Consider the following 20,127-nt stretch of genomic DNA (forward strand, 5'->3'; position numbering starts at 1 on the left):
GACAAGGCATCATTCCCATAGCTTGGTCTTACTGTCAGTCATTAGACAATGGAGATCCTGTACAACCACGTATCTGGAAAAGCTTATGTCCCACCTGCTGACACAATTGATGCCTGCTTTGCGGAAGTTTATCTGCTTGAGATTCCTTTACCAATGCTGAAACAAAACATAGATTATCCAGAGTTATCAGTATTTTCAGAAGATCCCAGAAGATCATGAGGGGGAAAAAGGGGACATTAAACTGACAAAAAACCCTTTAGGTCCCCTCCCAACTTCTTGTGCACCCCCAGCCTACTCGCTGGGGTGAGAAGCAGAAAAGGCCTTGACCCTGTGTAAGCACTGCTCAGCAATAACAAAAACATCCCTGTATTATCAACACTGTTATCACCACAAATCCAAAACATAGCCCCATACTAGCTTCTATAAAGAAAATTAACTCTATCCCAGCCAAAACCAGCACAGTGATGTAAAATACTAGAGGATGAAGTCCTAAAAAGGAATTATGTCAAGTGATAAAAATATAGTACAGCCAAGGGATTTTGGATAAGTCACCTTATTCAAATGCCTGATATCTACTGCTAGGGGAAGATTGTCTAGGGTAAAAGGAAGCCCAGTCACTGTCTGCAGTAGGCAACGTAAGAGAGAGCAATGTTGTCTGAAGACATCAGTAAAAGATTTAAAATGTTGAATGATGCATGAAAGCAGGAAGCTTGTTACAGAAAAAAGTTGCAGAAATAGCTCATAATGATCTAATTTTCTTTGAATTAGTTGTAGCAAGCTTGCCAAAGGAACAACCAAAGGAAATATAGATTAATCTCTCATTTGTTATCTTGTGACTAAAAGAAGAAAAAAAAGATTCTTGCAAAAATGTGATGTAAAAAGTCACAATTGAGGTTAATGAGGAGAAGAAATTCCCAGCTGTCATAATTGATGATGATGAACACCTGCTATTCAGTATTGTTGCCTTTAGATGATTGGGGAGTTCCATGTACTACTAACTGGATAAATATTAAGTGACTTGAATGCTTTGAGATTGACCAAAAGTATGGTTTGACTTCTCAGTACTCCATTCAAGAACAGTAGACTCTATCAATTATAAGAAATATTAGGGGTTCTTTTTTTGGTGGGAGAGAAAATTTTAGCTCATTGGGAAACTGATGCCTCAAAAAATCCCAAGCTGGGATTACTAATATGTCCTGTATTACTGCAAGACTATAGATTTCAAGCTATCTGAAGGAAGGAGTTTTAGAAGAGCTGGGAAAGGCAAGTTTTAAATAAAATGGTTTCTCAGTTTTACCTATGGCACAGATAGCACACTGCTATAATACAATGTTATCATTGTTTGTGCCATATTAGAAACATTCTAATGACATAAGTATATTTTAGATTTCTCTTAAATTCTCTTTTGTTACTTTAACAAGATCTGTCATTTGTGGTAGAACAGCCATTAAGGTTGTGTAATGATTACTGACATGCAAAATTTCATTTTGAAAAGCTCAGTACAGTTGCTTCCTGAAAGGCATTGAAAAACAAAGCTGCAAGCTGATGGCTTCTGTTCTTCTCACAACAGAAATACTGTATTTGAGTCTAATGCACATTCCTTCAGCAATACCGTCACTTATCTTAAAATTTGATTTCGAGAAAGCAACTTGACATACAAAAAGTTAGTTGCAGTTCTTTGTTTTCCTCAACTACTACTTGTGAAAAAAGTGCATTAGAAACCATTCTCAGAGTATTTACAAAGTTTTTATTTTTATTGGAGGCAGTCCTTAGAACTATGGGGTTTTTCATGTTTTTTTTATTCTGATGACCGTTTAGCGTTTTCTGATGGACAATAGTGTTGTTTTTCTTCGTTACTTTTTGCTTAGGTGCCCTGTGGACCACAAGCTGAAAATCTCTTGATTAGGGCATATGGTAGTCGACCCTGTACACACACACACACATAAAACAAGCAGTAGTATATGAATAAGCTCACATATTTGATGTAGGAAAGTGGATAAGCTCTAAGCTGTTCCAGTTAGAAGTAGATAAATTCTCATTACTCCTGACGACTCCAATGAATATAACAAAAATAATGCCCCTGTTTTAAAGTCCTTGGAATGCAAGATATGACTAGATAACTACAGCAAATATACTAGGTAAAAATAGGTGTATTTGAGCCTGTAGATGTCTACTGGTAAATCTGCACATTCTAGAATTCTAGAACACTCAGTGTAAATAATTTGCAATGGTTTGAAAACCAAACCAAATCATCTTTTAATTTTGCTTTTTTAACTTTTCATAGTCAGTCCTTGATCCACAAAGCAATACCTGTTTTTTTTGTGAAATGTAGATATAAATTAACATGTCTCTCTATTACAAGTAGTAGATGGAACATTTACCTCGCTTGTATCACAAAAATTGTAACATTTGGATTTTTTATGTGGCTAGTGCTCATACTATGTACCTGGCAACATAGATTGAATGTGCAGTGCAAACCACAAAAAGAAATTGCATTGGTTGAATAAGCAGAGTTAGGAATTTTATTGATAATAAACAGTATGGGAATGAACACATAAAGCAATTATGTGATTATATTGTATTAAAGCAACATTATTTTATTATTAGATTATGATTATATTATGTAACATAAACAATATGGTTATGTATCATTATATTGTTATTATTTTATTATTATATTCTAACATAACCACAGTTTTCATCATTTAATATGTTCTGGCATAGAACATATTAATCTCTCATACTAGAGTTTGACCAGTGTCTATTTAAAAGCAACACTATTAATGTATCATCATATAAGACAGCTGCGCATATTTATTCATAAATATGACTTAGATAACATAAGAAAAAAATATTTCTTTTTAGTAGGAAAAAAAAAACAATTCAGGTTAGATAATGGTAAATTTACCATCTGGATAGAGCAAACAAAACACCAGAAGATACAGATTCATAGGAAGATTGAATAATCAAAAGATAAAATAAAGCACATAGAATCATAGAATCATAGAATGGTTTGGGTTGGAAGGGACCTTTAAAGGTCATCTAGTCCAACCCCCCCGCCGTGGACAGGGACATCTTCAACTAGATCAAGTTGCTCAGAGCCCCGTCCAACCTGAACTTGAATGCTTCCAGGGATGTGGCATCTACCACCTCTCTGGGCAACCTGTTCCAGTGTTTCATATATATATATATGCTTTTTAATATATATAAAACTGTCCTAGTTTCAGCTGGGATGGAGTTGATTTTCTTCCTATTAACTGGTATAGTGCTGTGTTTTGGATGTAGTATGAGAATAATGTTGATAACACACTGATGTTTCAGTTGTTGCGAAGTAATGTTTACGCTAGTCAAGGACTCAAGGACTTTTCATCTTCCCGTGCCCTGCCAGGTGCACGGGGGGCTGGGAGGGAGCGTGGCCGGGACGGCTGGCCCAGCTGGCCAATGGGCTATTCCATACCATATGACGTCATGCTCAGCATAGAAGGCTGGGCGAAGAAGAAGAAGGGGGGGACGTTCGGAGTGATGGCGTTTGTCTTCCCAAGTAACCGTTACGCGTGGTGGAGCCCTGCTTTCCTGGAGATGGCTGAAGATCTGCCTTCTGATGGGAAGGAGTGAATGAATCCCTTGTTTTGCTTTGCTTGCGCACGTAGTTTTTGCTTTACCTATTAAACTGTCTTTATTTCAACCCACGAGTTTTCTCACTTTTACCCTTCTGATTCTCTCCCCCATCCCATTGTGGGGGGAGTGAGCGAGCGGCTGCGTGGTGCTCAGTGGCCAGCTGGGGTTAAACCACGACAAAAAAATATTTTTATTTTTATATATATGTGCTGCATATTGACCCCCTGAGCACCAGATAATTTTCCAAATCATGGATTATGCATGTTTATTTAATTTGAAAGGCACAACCACTTAGAGAAAGATATAGAAAGTTTTGGCACTGAACAAACTGGCTAATTCTAAGCTCTATTTCATCAGGTTTAAAGAAAGCATTATTTTGTATAAAACTGTAACCACAGAGTAGGAAATCAGAATTACTGAACCTCTTTTTATGCTGAAGAAGCTAATGGCACAGGGAGAAGTGATGTAAGGCAGAAGAGTTTCAGTCAGCTGCAAACTTTGTTAAAGCCTGTAACTTTGACAAATACTCTTCTGCTCAACAGAAAATGCAGATAATCCTTTTTATGCTGTAAGAGTGGTTGATGTGAGACACAGGAAAGGAAAGTGAGGTTGCTGGAGGATATATTAAGCCACATAGCAGGTTGGTTTATCTGGGTGACTACAGAGTTTCTGTAATTGTACATGGAGATTGAACTCTGACCTGTATATATTGAAGTGGAAAACCCGGAGGAGTACTGAGTCTCACTAGGAAAAGAAACAAAGGGGCAAAGTTTGTGTAATTCAGGACTTTCTGGAATTACAGTCTGGGAGTGAACCCATGCTGTTTTTTCTTCTTGCCTAGGGAATTTGAATATAATGAAAGACTAGCTGTATTACAAAATAAATCTTAAGTAAATACGTGGTTTTAGAAATTTGGAAGAACTGTGGAGACATCCTATTGGAATATAAACCTGTTTATGTTCCCCGGGGAAATCAGATTTTGAAGGAATAGGATGAAAGATTCAATTCTTTTCTTCGGCGACATAGCATTAGAGTCACAGTTGATAGGAACTCTGTCATGATCCATTTCTGTTGGACATATGTTTTTACAACTGGACTCTAATAAATTAGTTGGGGATGAAGGCATTTACATCAATTCATTTCTTTTGTCCACGAGGACATGTTCTGAAGATTATGCCTCACACCTTAGATAACTCCTGACATTTCTTCAACTGCTTCCCTCCCCATTCACCACCTGGCTGAGACTTTAAAGCTTTTACCCAATAGTTAGTCACCATCCATCTCTGAAAAATCTGATTCAGACTCAGAAGGAAGAGAACCAGGATAAGATATTCATTTGTATGCTAAAGTTAAAATAAGCTTCTTTAGCCTTAGGTATTTCTCAAGCAATTTCCCAGAATTCCCCCTGATTTCTGTTTATGTTCTAGCTTCATCCCTTTTTTCCCCATACATTTTTCACTTTTAGAGGTAGTGATCTGCCTATGCCATGGTACAGATAAGTCGGTCATATAAACAGATGTTTCATTCTTTATTGTATTTGCCCATTTTCTCCGATATTTTTACAAATCCAATTGATTCTTGATCAGCTTGACTTGACCAAGAAAATACCACCTCTAATAAGCATTCAGAAGGGGGGAGGTTTTGGAAGATTTTTATTTCTTTATGTCTTTGTTTAAGGTGTTGATTATTGGCCTAATTAAGCCTTTTGATAAGGAGATGAGAATTCTGCAATATTTCCAGGTTTTGGAGGAAAATAATTGGAAGGAAACAACTTAGAGATGCTGATTTGATCTTATTATTGCAAAATACATAACCTACCCATTTATGGCTTTCTTTTCCTCTTTAAGTGCATGTGAGTAATATTCCATAGAGAGCATAGTAGCAACGTTTAATTGTTTTTTCTTTGCCTCTAGAGAAGGTATAGCTCTTTACAGACTACAGAATAGTCCCCTTTTAAGTATGGCTCAGTGTCATGTTGAGCAGTCTCCTGATGCTGTACCGATTCTGGTTTGCAATGCTGTTTCTATTGCTAGTAAGGTATGCCTTCATATGGATGAGCTGCAAGTGGAGGCCAGTTTGGATAAAAATCAATACTACATCTATTTTCAAGAACACCAATACTGACTTAAGGATACAATGAAGTTTGTGTCTCTTGCTTTGGCTTCATCCACTTTTTCTGAGCAGCTAGTTCATTCTCACATTCTTAATACTCCTGTCAAGATATCCCACCATGACCTGGGTTCAGGGACTCAGGATGGGAATTTCCAAAGTCTTCTGAAAGTCCCCTTTGGTGCCTGTTAGGGGGAAGACATGAATGATCTGACTGCAGTTGTGGGAAGTACTCTTTGAAATTTACTCTTTAACTTTGAAATTGCAGACATATCCTTATTTCCATCCAGCCTCTTGCCAAATTCTGCTACTCAGAAAGAACTGATGCAGTAGATTCACAGTGAGTTGGAATAATTTTGCTTTCACTGTTACCATTTAAGGTGGCTCTCATTTCTTTTCCTTTCTTCTGTTTGCTTTCATTCCTGTAGTGGATGTTTCATTTTTCCTGTCTTTCCAATACTACAAGGAAGAAATTGGCAGCTCAGTAACCTTTGAGCATAACTGTGAGAAAAGCAAATCTTATGATATTGGAGTTATTGACAATTACAGGTGGGCTAATCTTAAACAACTTTATTATAATATTTTTTCTATATACTTGTTCCATATTCTTCCTATAAGAAATGCAACAAAATATTAATAGCTCCATCCTGTTGTGGTGTTGCCCGCATTAAACTAGGAAAGAATGGCAGGCAGAGAAAGAGATTCACAAGGATGACAGAGCACTTAGTTTGGGTTTAGTGGGCAGTTGAACAACAATATCTGTGATGCAGCTCCCTAGACAAATGAGTTGACTAAAAATTGTGCATGTAATTTACATACTTTGAATGGGTAGTGATGTGATTATCTAGTCCTATATGTCATAGGGGAGATACTTTGCAACATGCCTCTGTCCTAGTCAGTTTACCCAGAGGCCATAACCTACTGGGCACTAGTTTTCTGTGTAAATGCAAATGTCCTTTACTTTGCTTTACAAAATAGATGATACTTCTGGAAACATTCACTGTTCCTCTGGTGTGATAGGAGGTTAACATTGTTGCTCCAGTGTAGCCACTTCAACCTCTATGATCTGCTGCACCTGCATGTCTCGTATTCCTACTTAGAGACAGAACTACTGAAAAATCGAACAGTTCTTTGGTACTCAAAAATGTAACTGCCAAAACGTGCAGGCAATGGTAACTCAATGACATTTTCTGTTAAGGCATGTAACAATATCACTATTTTTCAGGTGCTGAACTAGACTTATGAAAAAAACCTGAATCTCCGTTGAAATCTCTGTTGGGCCTGTTCAGAAAGCTGCAGCAGGAAAAACAAGAAAAAGTAGGGTGTTGCTTTCAGGGGATTAAATCAACATACGCTGTATTGGCTTCTACAGTAGCTACCCTCCTTGGCTTCTATTAAACTTTGAATCTGCACCCTGGATTGAAGGGTTGAAGCAGTTGAAACACTTCTTTAGCTGTAGAGAATGCCTGTTGATATATATATAGCAAATACACTGTTTGTCCTCCTTCATAAGTGTTACCACTGTACTTTGGGCTGACTGACTCAAATGTTCATTGTTTCTCTGAGCTTTTGCCACGTGGAGCTGGAATGGTTCCTAAAGTATGTTTCTATCATTTTCCTCACACAGCCATATGAACAAGATGGATAATCTGAAATTGCTGCTGAGCCCTCAGCTACTTCACTGCAGGCAAAGAATTCCTTTTTTTTATCTTTTCCCCAAAACAGTGAAGCTCCCAACAAGACAGATGATAGCTGCAGTTCAGAATTTGCCTTTTTCCACTAGCATTAATGATTCTGGCTTTCACAAAGCTCTCATTTCCAAATGAACTAGCATCAGTGAACACTTATATCAATCCCTTAAAAGGGAATTTGAAAAAGATGAAACCACTCATATCATCACTCAAGTCAAATGAGGAGTCACCTGCTTCTGTCTGGGCAAAACAGACCATCAGCTATAGACCTGCAGTACTCTATTAGCCTGCCCTTTGCTTGCTTTTAAGGTTCCCATGGCGGCTGGCTTCTCACTGAAGGCATCTTGCCTATAAAAATAGCATCTCCTTGGTTAAAGAAGGGACAAATGGACCACTACCTCTGGGCAGTGATTAATTATTACAGACTTATGCATCCATATGGGTAAATGCCTAAGGAGGGCCACTCAGATGTAAAAACTTACTTTGGTTATCAGACGAGAATACTCCTTCAGTGTAATCAATAGTGATAATGCCGTATTACTAGCTTAATTAAATCACTGTATAACCTTAGTCAGAAATTGGACTGACTTAAAAAATTGTGGGGAAACTGTCAGATGCGACTTTTAAGGTCCAAATATCTACTAGGGAAATGAAATTGATAAGACATACTGTGCCCTGTAATTGTAAAAGACAGTCGAACATTGCAGAAACTGAAATCTGTGGAACATGCAGCATAGATGGACTGCTTAAAAGAAAATCTGGACTGCAGAAATTATTCATTAAATTCTCTTATGTGTTTTAAGAGGGAGGTATAAACATACTGATGCTGATCCAGAACTGACTTTAAACTGAGGACTTTCAAACGTCTCCTGTGAAATTATCTGCACAGTACCTGATCAACAGGTGCTCAAATGTTGGGAGCCACTGGAGGGAACGTTCTATTGATAAGCAACCAATATTTATCTTCAAGGTCTAATAAACCAACAAGAGGCAGAGGATGTCAGACATCATCTGCACTAGTGCTACTTGCATTATGCTGTTAAAATGTAGACAGAAATATGGCTACTGAATACCAGGAAAGGAAAAATAGATTTTAAATTATTGCAAAATCAGGAGCACAGAATTATGTAGTCCAAAACTTCTGTGGAATAGCATTATTCTTCTCTTCTGGAGTCAAAAGGTAGTTATTTTTCTTTCTGAACATAGAAACACTCTGCTATGAGTCACCTTAGTCCCAAACTGAGTTGGATTAATTGGAGAAAATATAGTATTAATCTTTTTCTTAATATTTACCAACAGTAGTTGGAAAAGATTAGGTAGTAAATGCCACACAAATGACTAGACCTTCTGTAGAAGAAATACCTTCCTCAACATAGGGATGTTTACTTCAGAAGTAGGCACCCTGAATTAGTTTTTACTGCTCTGCCTGCAGTACCAAGTCAGATCAGATTCACGCATGTCTTAGTCATATTGAATCTTTTCCTCTGGGTCATGTACCAATTCCCTCACTAAAAAAAATACCAACCTGGCCTTAATTTAGTCCATCCTCTAGACTGATCAGATCATTTCTTATAACCATAGGATTCAGGATGTAGTAAAGCTTTCAACTGGCAGCTTAGCTCTCAGGAAAAGGAAAACCCCAGGAGAAATATTGGAGAACTAGATTAGCAAATGGCCTTTTTTGGTTCTAGAATATGCATCTGGAACAGGTGGAGGTGAAACAAAATAAAAGAGATATGGCCAATGTCCAACAGAAAGTGACTAACAGGGTGACAAGCTGAGTGGTCACAGACTTAGCAATATGCTTGTGGAAAGACAAATTCACAGTATTTAACATACTTGCCACTGGTAAATGATTTAATGAAAAACAGAATAAAATTAATCAGGTAACTGTTCTTCACAATGGCCAAGATAAAGCAAACTATCTGAGCAAAGGAGCTGTTTGTTTCTCTCATCATGAATACTGCTGGACTGTGTCTCAAGCTCCCTCAAAGCTAGAAATAAGGAAAATCCTTTTATCTCTTTGATTAAAGAACACAGTTGCAACTCGGTATTACCTTGCCTATCCATGTGACATCAGGTAAGAGAAAATCATATTCAATGCATAGCATTGTTTTAAGGAAAAATTTAAGATGTAGGACCAGTTTATTTCATCCAAACTATGTAATAAACACTTCTTTCATTGATGTTTTGCAGTCACAAATACTTTGTTTATTTTTCCTGTGATACCTCTGCCATTGTTTAATCCTGATATCAGTGTGCTTATGAATTTACCAATCAGTTAGTCTATAAGTCACCTGGAAGGTGACATCCACTGTACTCACATTTATGTTCTTTCTCTTACAGTTTACTGGAGATTCAGCTCCTCAGAGTGCAGAAGATTGACTGTTGGGAGTAACCCAACAATAAGGGAGTACGAGACAGTGTATTTGTTGCCATAATGAGATTGAGACTTTCTTCCTGGTAAGTGGACAGCTGAATGACTCAGCCATTTATCAAATGAAGATAGAGAAATGGAGGCGCCTGGAGGATATTATGGTAGCAGTTGGTATGACATGGTTATGAATTATGAAGAAAGCAGTTACTTTAGGAAGAACTGAAAGAAGACTATGCAACATTTCAGAACTACCAGGGGACAGGTGACTTTGCATTGAGTCTTAGAAATACAGTTATCATGATTTCCAATAACTGGTCAAAAGTGATTCCTGCCTTCAAAGTTCTTATCCCAAAAGGAGACCAAAGTTACAAACTCTACTACATAGGAAAGATTTCTACCACATAGAATTTTTTTTGTGTGTGTAAGAGACTTGGTCACATGTTTTATTCAGAGAATGAAATTTACAGTACTTTTCTTTGGTTGAAATTTAGATTTAAATCTTTGGTAATTGCTAAAGGAACTGTAGTAATTACCATAATGTCTAAGTAGTGTCAGAGGTAACAAATGAACTAACAAAGCATGTTCTGTCATTGGACAGTGGAACCAAGCACCAGCATTACTGTCTGTTGAGAAGACTTGAGATAATTTTTAATACCCTTATGCTACCATTGTACAAAAGGGGAAAAAAGGCAAGGAACAATCTCTAAATAAATATTCTAATTTTTGACTTTGAATTCTTAAGTAAGACAAGTAATTGGGTTTACCTGAAAACCATAGTAGAAATAAATATATTAAGAGATAGCTGATAGACCTTTAAGACAAATAAACCTCAGCTTGTGTTTTGACACTAGTTCATTGAAGGAATGTAGTGAGAGAAAAAAAAGCAAGGAAAACTGTCAGACATGACTAACAGAAGTGAGAGATGAGCTAGGATCTTCTAGGAGCACAGATGGTAAAGGGATAGATTTCAGATAACAAAAATAGCTATAGCCAAAGGCTTTAACAGGGTATAATAATTTTATATTAGTAATAATAATAGAAGAGCTTTTCTCTGAAACCCCATTCAGTTAGCCCTGAACTGATGTTCATGAGGAGGTTCCCACTGCAGATATCCTGAGATCCTCTTAAAGAATTTTGTTGAAAGGTTGGTAAGTTAGGCAGGATTTCTTTTCCTAAGATGGACTTACCAAAAAATAAAGACACTTTACATCAAGAAGAAGCTTTAAACCCTGTTAAATTCCTTTCATTTATATTTCAAGTAATATAATTTGTATGTATTCAGTTATGAATACATTGTGAATTACAGGGATTTTATTATTCTTGCTTACGTGTCATGCTATGTAAGTAGGATTGTAAGCGATGTTCTTTCCAGTTTATTGTTGGCGATAATCTAATTTCTCTGAGGAAGTTTGTGAAAGAATCTTGGTTCCCCGCTTGTGTCTTTTGGTCAGTGCTTGCATTCCTTCTGTATAACCTTTACAAAACTCTGTATAAATTCTGTAAAATTTTTTTCTTCATACTCTTCACATTCTTTGCATTTTGCTGATGTTGTGGAATTCAACTGAAAAAGAAAATGCAATAGTAAAGCAGGATACTGATCTATTTGTTCTGATAGAGAACTAACCCTTGTTTATCCTGTTTTTGTGAATAATTCCAATGCAGTCAATGGCTACAGAAAGCATTGCTGGAGGTTCCAGGGTACTTCTGCGCAGTTCCTGGCTTGCTTTCCGAGTAGGATCGGCTTTCAAAGATACAGCATTTCAATGAGAGATGCAAGTGGCTATCCCTTTGAAAATTAGGATACATTTCTGTATGTGTCTGAGCATACCTGACTTGAGATACTGAAGTTACAAACTGTTATTTATACATACACATTCAAACACCCTGACATACGTATGCATGCACAGTCAAAAGTATTTGCTTTGATGGGAATCCTGAAAGTATTTTTCTAAAAAACACTAAATTCTGCTTTTTCATCATTGTATGTGTAGCTTTTTCATTGTTATCTGTACAGGTTACTGGATCTCATTTGCTTTCATCTTTACCATCCCACCTTACATATAACAAAAGAGGTATTTCTGCTACTGAAGAAATTCTTTTGATTTGCCTTTTTTCCACAGACTGTTGGTGTTACTTACCTTGTTATTTTCTAAGCTTGCGTTTCCATTTTTCCATATGTTCCATACATCCTGTGTTTTACTACAATTTTTGATAAGACATTCCTGAAGAATCACTTTCGTCTCTAACAAAAAGCATCTCATTACAGGTTCTTGGCATTCTTTCTGAAAAAAATGAAGTTATAATAGTTTTACGATTAAAAAGGAATAAGTGAATATAAGATATAATTTACCACAAAGTGGCTGATTTTTATATACTACATATCCCTTCTTACTATGCAAATACTTTTAAACATCTGCAAAGATTGGCTGTAAGGGCTAACAACATAAAGGCCAACCAATTTGCTAAGATGATGTGAAACATAGTGTCTTGATGAAGAACATGGAAAAATAACTAATTAGGGTAGGAATTTGGGATATAATTAAACATAGTGGAATTAAATTAGTATTATTCTTAGCAGTTCTATAGCACTTTCATTCAGAGATCTGAATTCAAAATAGGTAGGGGAGAAGAGAAAGTAGGTATTACCTGTATTTCACAAATTAAAGAAAAAGAAGCAGAGGTACTGATTTCTCCGTTAAGTCAACAATAAAGCCAAGAATAAATCCCAGGTTGTCTGACTTTCATATCAGACTGTCCCATTTCAAGAAAATCTTCCTGACATTACCAGGTATTAAATCAGCCCTTACAATAGATTAACCTCTCTGGCTCAGTTCAGTTAAAAGAATGTGCGTGTGGATGGCAAAAGCAGAGAAACGCACAGGTAGATGCTAACAGTTACTCTCCAGTTACTCTCCATGTTCCACTTCTTTGGTATTTTATTCCATTAAATAGCTTTGGAAGTATTTTCTTTGTCACTTTTTTCCTTCCTCAAATTACAAATGAATACCAACATTATTTTAGCAGTGTTTGCTTTGATAAGACCATTTTGGATCATCCTTTTTAATTGATTAATTTTAATAGCAGGTGATTCAATAAAAATAATGAATACCTGCTTACATAATTTATCATAAGTACTTGAACTAACAGAACTGTTCCTTCCAAGGCAAACTATTTGATTTCTGAAACGTTTCTCAAATTAGACCAAGGCTGCCTTAGGAGAAAGTTGCTAATGAAGAAATGAAGCTACCGTATTAGAGCAGTTTTGATCAAATTTTAAGTTTACTTACATCCTCATCTGTGTTTGCAGTATATAAACTGACATCAATGTCCTAAAAGAAAACAAGAGTTAGAATTATGAATGTTAACTAACAGATTTAGAGATAATAAAGCTAACTCGGCAAGACATGGACTAGCTCCAAGTTCAAAGGCTCAATCCATCCAGGTACTGGGAGCCAGCAAGTCAGGGGATCTTGAAGTTACCTAATAACCTGCAGGATGGGCTTCATTATGAGGAGGACTCATCAGAATCGAGTCCCATAATACTTCCTCCAAAGGAGCTAACTCCGAAGCCTACTGCCCCTTTTCTTAGAAAAAGTGAGAAAGAAAATAATATTTAATTCTAGAGTCCACAGTATTTGGTCAACTCCAATTCCCTTTAACCTTCTATTCCTTTGCTTCCACCCATGAAACAGCATTATACAAACACCATCGCTTTTTCTGCTCCCTGTCACTGACACTTCTTAGCTGAGTACAGTGCTAAGTATTTAATTATGTCTGCTCCTATGATTTTATGAAATGCTGAGTTTTTTATGAACTTACTTTGGATGTCTTGATCTGCTCCAAATCTTTCAGAACTTCCGCCCACTTGCAATGACCTGCTGCTGTCTTTGGTACATAAGCACTGGAACAGAAGAAAACCAGTGACCTTTAGGCTAAACAGTAGGTATACACAATGTTTATGCTGAAGAGAGAGTCAGAAGTTATTAGGATACCATAGATACATTGTTTATGTATATATATACATACAGTAAATGTGTGGGGTGAGTATATTTGACAAATCATAAGATCATATAGATACATTAAAACTGTATCTCAGAGTTACACACTGTATAAAGAGTCAATGTGTTTTTTAAAAAGGGCAGTTTTATAGAACGTAATGCAAGAGAAAGGTTCAACTACTTAATGTAAAATACCTACAATTCTTTTAAAGCATACAAAAAAATCAATAATTTCAAAGTCTCTTATACTGAAAATTTCCCCCCCTGCTACTATGGAATTTCTACCTTAAGCCCTGTAGAAATATAATTTGTCATTTTAGATGTAATTTTTTGTGTACAGGAAAGCTTCCTCCTGTTATGGATAAGATTTTGCCCAAAGTGAACCACTAAAGGGTGGAAGGAAGATTTCCTTCTCTTTGGCAGATTTTTGGAATGTGAATTGTTTTAATGTGTGCCCACTTGGATCTTTAATTTGGATGCCTTTCAGTACTGCTGTACTATAAATAATATAGGACAATGTAGGGAAAGACAGACCAATTGTTTTGGGAAGTTGGTTTAAAACAAGCAGTTGTTAAACATTTAAGCCTTAACCAAAGGCTCAAAAATTACAAGATTTTTGGGAAAGGGAAAAAATGGGGTTTATAACAAGATTCAGAGGACACTTACTTACCATGTTTTTGCCAGGGGGAGAGAGAGAGAAGAAATATCAGACCTTAGCAAAGAGATTTGACTGAAGGGCCACAAGGAGAAAACAAGTGGGGCATGTAGGCCCTAGGAGCAGGGCCAGTTTTCTAAGACAGAAAACTGGAGTGAGAATGGAAGGAGGCGTCTCACATACATAATTCAGCATACATATTTAAAAATGTTCACATGTAATGGTTTTTTCATTGCAAAGACATATGGCAATTGATGGAGGTCTTTAAATGCAACAATTCCAACAACTTGAGGGTTATCATGGAGATTAGGACCAAGATGCATTCTTGACCAGACTGAGCCTAGTCAAAGACGGAATAAAGTAAGGGACCGTGGCCTGTGAAGCAATGGGGGACTGCATATCATGGCAGGAGAGGATCCACTCTCTAAAGCGACTGGAGGCAAGTAACAGCTGTAATAGTAAAAATAAATAATTTGTATTTACTATCTAATTAACATTGACTTTGTAGTTACCATAGGAAGAAGATGATTAGTCCCATCTCATTCTTTAAAAGGCAAAAGAAATGGCTGTTCAGGAGAAGATACAGCTGATATTGCAGACAAATACTTTTCAGGTGTGTTTTCTGAAAGACACAACCAAGATGATAGCTTGTCACAACCGGATTTCACAGAATTTTGCTTTAGTACTGACTTAATTAGCTAATTTGACAAGACATCCAATCAAGACAAGACTACCTGTTGTGTGTAGATTGAAAGACCAACTGATTTGTAGCTTGCAGAAATATATAATCACTTTACAAAACAGTTGGTAGAAAATCAGATGCTGAAGACACGCTGCAAAAATCTGAACTCATCCTGGGCTCCCTATTTATTTATGTGTTCATACTGCAGACTGCAATATTAAAGAACTTTTGTTTTGTTTTCCACCCTGGAGATCTTTCCCTAGCTACCTTTTGCCACCCACATTCTATGAATTACCGACAACTATAACATTACCTACAATGTTGTGTTTGCATATATATGAAACTCTGCATCGAATACATCAAATGCTATATTTATGTGTATAGATCTTAAATATAGTATTTAGATATGGTATATATTTATACTTCTTTACATAGTGTATGTATATCTAATAGCGGGAAGTGATGCATTTAAGAATTCTGTCAGTGGAGTCCGGCAACTGGAAATAAGCAGGGGGTGAGAGCTGTGCATTGACCATCAGCAAACGTTTCACCGCACACAGCCTGGGAACCTTTGTTCCAAAGTGACAAGCCCTTTGATTTAAGCTGATACAGTTCCTTCACAGAGCTAGGTTAATTATCTGCAACTGTGCTTTTGATCCAAGGTTTTATTTCTTATCATATGTGCAACACTTTTTTATTAACTGACTCAAACAATGGTTTTTAGCAGTAGTTTATTTACATACTAACTTGCAAGTGAATATTTAAAAATGGACCAGAGAACATAATAAAACAAGAGCTAGCACTGTGCAGTGGTAAAAATATGAAAATGGGAGGTCAATCCGTACATTGTCAGGTTTGCAGCTAACTTGCTGAAAGCCACCTAACTGTTACTAAAGCATCTACTGGCGAAGCCAGGAGACTAATATTTACATGTGTCACAGGGGACTTCTGAAGAGTATTTGTAACAAATATTTGTTACTCTCTTAAATAGAAAATGTTTTAAATATGTTGCAATTGTATTGTTTCCAATTATTTTGTTTCCAAAACCCAAAGATATAGCCGAAATAGCATAGTAACCTAATCACTACATAAATTCCCACACTCAATAATGAAAAGCAGTGCCAGACCCTTTTATCACCCATGTGTCCAAAAGCTGTTAAGTAAGAAGTATGTAAGTGAATGATAAATAGATAATCTAAATTAAAGTAAGGCCAGAGCAAGTAATATCTCATCCATCTTCTGAACTATTTCAGTACGGAACATGCCGTGTTATTGTTACCCAAAGTGTGTCTAAATACAAGGCTCAAGCTGTCACTGTTTCCACAACAAATGGAAATCCAAAATATGTGAGTATTAAAACCAAAATATTATGTATATAAATACAATAAATATTTTCCAAACATACAAGAATGTAATGGGAAAGAAATATTAACTGCTTGGCTATGGTCAAAAGAGCTAAATCATTTTGTTATAGTATGACAGAAATACACTAACCTTTCCACAGTTAATATTGTTTGATCTGAAATTTGTCATGGTGTTTTTGTTTGGGTTGGTTTTGTATGGTGTTTGTTTTTTTTTTTTTAAATTTGCATATTAACAGTTTTGATTTGATTTGCCAATCCTTAAAAAATGTCCTATTTTGTTTTTTGGCTTTTTTTTTTTTTATTTAATTGAAGTTCAAATGTAGCCTTATGGGGAAACTCCAAGTACATTTAAAGAAATTTAAAATCTGATTTGTTGGACACAGCTGAAGAAAACATGTTTTAATCCCGTGTTTAATTTTTTTAAAACATGTTTTAACAAAATTATTTTAAATGTATTAGAAACATTTCACAGTAGGAAAACATTTTGATCATTTTATAAGCCAGTTTTTATAAAATGAGATGAGGTGGCTACAAATGAAAATATGAAAGATTTATGTTGGGTCCATAAGCACTTATCAGCTTTGTGTTTCATAATTAGTATTACGGGGCCTTAAAAAGCTGATTTGAGAGGGAGTTCCAGTCCAAATGCTTTGTCAAATCTATGCTGTAGAACAAAGTGTTCAAGGTGAGGAAAATAATAGATTACGTACCTAATGAATAATGGGCCAGGGTTATCATTAGTTTGTCATTTGTTTCCTTTTTTTAATAATTGTTCACTGTGATGACAATGGAACACTGTGTTCTTAATGATTAATAAAGTTGTCTTGATCTTTGGTTTTCTAAAATATGGTAGGTAACTATTTTATTGTAACAAAATAATCATGGCTAATTTAAAATAAAAGCTTAGTTTTTAGAAGTAATAGAGAACCTGTACTGATTGCAAATATATAAAAAATACACTACATGCATATTCTAAAAGGTATTCCATTTGTTTATGGATAAAGTGGTTCTTAACATCCAGTAGATCACCTCACACATGCCTTCCAGCAATTCAGGGCCATTTTCTACTTGAATTTCTTAATTATTTCATCCAAACTATTATTCAACAACACAAGAAATGTTAGTTCACTTACATGTTTTGACAAATTATTCTTGTCACACATTGTTGTAATTAAAAAATTTCCTTTGGCTAGTGTCAGTTTTTCATTTCTTATTCTGTTTAATCATTAACCAATTCCTCTCTGTCTTCATTATGTCTGTGATACTTACTCCTGTTTTATGGAAGCTTGAACTTTGGACAAGGGAGCAGCTCATATTAACATAGATATTTTTATCTGTAGCTTATGTCCTGATAACCTGCAACTCTAGGTTAAGGATTAAAGCCTTTCTAAGTGAATATATGTTATTCCAAAATGCAATTGAGAATTATGATATACACAATAATCTGTTTGGAAAAAGAATGCTGTTTTCTTATAATGATGTAAAAATGAAGCACTTCAATAGTCAGTTACCACTGAGTAAAATCTACACCACAATAGTACTGTTTTCTGTTTAAGGAAGCAAATGTATAAGCAAATGACAAAACTTTTCTTTAACAAGGCAGAAACAGTTGCTGATTTTGCTGGTTTGGCTGTCACAAAAACTATAATCTAAATCAAAAGAAGATATTCATATACCTTTACAATATTTAAGTTACATGTGAAGGAAAATACTGAAAGCTAAAATTACATATTTCTGCCTACATACCATATATCTAAATGTCTTTATTAAGATTTGCTTATAAATTTCTCAGTGAATCCTTGAGATGTGATATTTATAACTAAGAAAGTTTAGTTCCTGTGCAAGTTGGTTTTACCTGCAAAGGTCCACTATTTTTTGTTGCTTATTTTGAACTGCTTTTTTATTCTTAGTTAGAGAATTTACATCCTGAACTTACAAGTCCTTGACCGTTGCTTGTTTATGTGTGCATATGCCTCAATACTGTTCTTCAGTCTAAAACAGCTCCTTCCTTCATTGGGATCCCTCTTCGATAAGTAAGTAGACAGCAGTCTTCTCTCAGCCTCCATTTTGCTAGAGTATTGTACTAGGTCTGGTCGGGATGGAGTTAATTTTCTTTATAGTAGCTGGTGTGGTGCTATGTTTTAGATTTGTGACCAAAACACTGTTGATAACTCACCAATGTTTTAGCTATTGCTGAACAGTGCTTGCAAGGCCGTCTCTTTTTCTCACTCTGCTCACCCCTACCACCCCCAACAAGTAGGCTGGGGGTATACAAGAGGTTGAGAGATGACATGGCCAGGACAGCTGACCCAAACTGAGCAGAGAGATACATCACACCATATAACATCATACCCAGCATTAAAAGGAGGGGGAGAGTTCAAAGGTAACGTTTGCTCGAAGACTGGCTGTCCATCGGTCTGCTGGTGGGAGCTGATGAGTGTTTGCTTTTGCATTATTTGGGTTTTTTTTTGTCTTTTTTTCTTTACTTATTAAACTGTCTTTATCTCAATCCCTGAGTTTTTCTCACTTTTACCCTTCCAGTTCTCTCTCCTGTCTGGCTGGGGCGGGGAGTGAGCAAGTGACTGGGTGGCATCTTAGCTGCCAGCCAGGGCCAACCCACTACAATTATACAATGCAATCTCTTGAAGAGATTTGCCTCCATTTCCATGACCTTCCTAGCAGTCCTCATCTGCTTCATTTTTCTTGAAAACAAGTGACCAGAAGCATACAACATACTGAGATGTCACAAAGGATTTAGAAACTGGTACTAATATTTTCACCTTCCATGGGAAATAGGGAAATGGCTAGTGCCAGTGTTTCTTCGTGACTGTATCGCGCTGGTGGCTCATCCTTCAATAATATGTTCCTGTGCCAGAACTTTACGTCCATTTCCTTCAGAATCCTGGAATGTCTAAAGAATCTTTCACTCTTTGGAAAAAACTCTCCCCCTCAAAAAAAAAACCCAAATCCCAAAATCTAACGTGCTTAATTTTTGGTTACTCTTAATTTATCCCTAACTTCTTAACCTCTAGCACACAGCTTTTTTCTTGATCAGTCCTTTCTCCTTTTGCCTCTGGGCTTTCTGGCTAGGCTCAACGGTGCTGATAGGCATCACTAGTCCTTCCATTCCTTACTCCTGTAAGCAAATCATCCTCCTCAGACTGTTCTCTCTTAGGACACCCTGTATTCCATTTTTGTTCATCCTTGGCTTCTTGGTTTCCCTCTCTTTTTTGTGTGTTTGATGTGTTGTTCTTCCCTTATTTGTTGCCACGTAATGTTTTGTTTCTGCCCATTTCTCATCTTGATTCTCTTCATTCTGCAATATACCTCTTCTTGCACATTATTTATCCTATTTTAGTCAGTCTCTACTTCTTCCCTGTTCTACAGATGCGTGTCCTCAACTGTTTTACTTCTTGTGCAACAAAGAGCTGTAAATATTCTCTTCTTTTCTGTTACTGCTGCAAATTTCCCTCTAAAATTGTACCATCACCTCCAGCTGTCTCTAGTCCTTGGACATTTTATTGAGCAACATCTCAGGCATAAAGTGTTTTTTTCAGATCCATATTCAAGTACTGCCTACATCGTGCAGAGCTGAGTTCTACACCCATTCATTTGTGTTGTTTCTGCAATTCT

The 20,127-nt window shown here is 36.3% G+C and overlaps 1 protein-coding gene across 1 annotated transcript in view; it reads right to left on the reverse strand.

The window, feature by feature from the left end:
• Positions 1 to 2,646: 2,646 nt before the first annotated feature.
• Positions 2,647 to 20,127, reverse strand: part of IL15 (interleukin 15) — a 44,088-nt gene continuing 26,607 nt past the window's right edge. The window contains exons 3-7 of the mRNA XM_075150078.1: positions 14,961 to 15,070; positions 13,615 to 13,696; positions 13,083 to 13,124; positions 11,934 to 12,077; positions 2,647 to 11,356 (exon numbers count right to left, since the gene is read on the reverse strand). Of these exons, the coding sequence (XP_075006179.1) occupies positions 11,243 to 11,356; positions 11,934 to 12,077; positions 13,083 to 13,124; positions 13,615 to 13,696; positions 14,961 to 15,070 (492 nt within the window). The 3' untranslated portion in view covers positions 2,647 to 11,242. The remainder of the gene's footprint in view (positions 11,357 to 11,933; positions 12,078 to 13,082; positions 13,125 to 13,614; positions 13,697 to 14,960; positions 15,071 to 20,127) is intronic.

Source organism: Calonectris borealis, chromosome 4 (assembly GCF_964195595.1).
Source record: "Calonectris borealis chromosome 4, bCalBor7.hap1.2, whole genome shotgun sequence".
Lineage (NCBI taxonomy): Eukaryota > Metazoa > Chordata > Aves > Procellariiformes > Procellariidae > Calonectris > Calonectris borealis.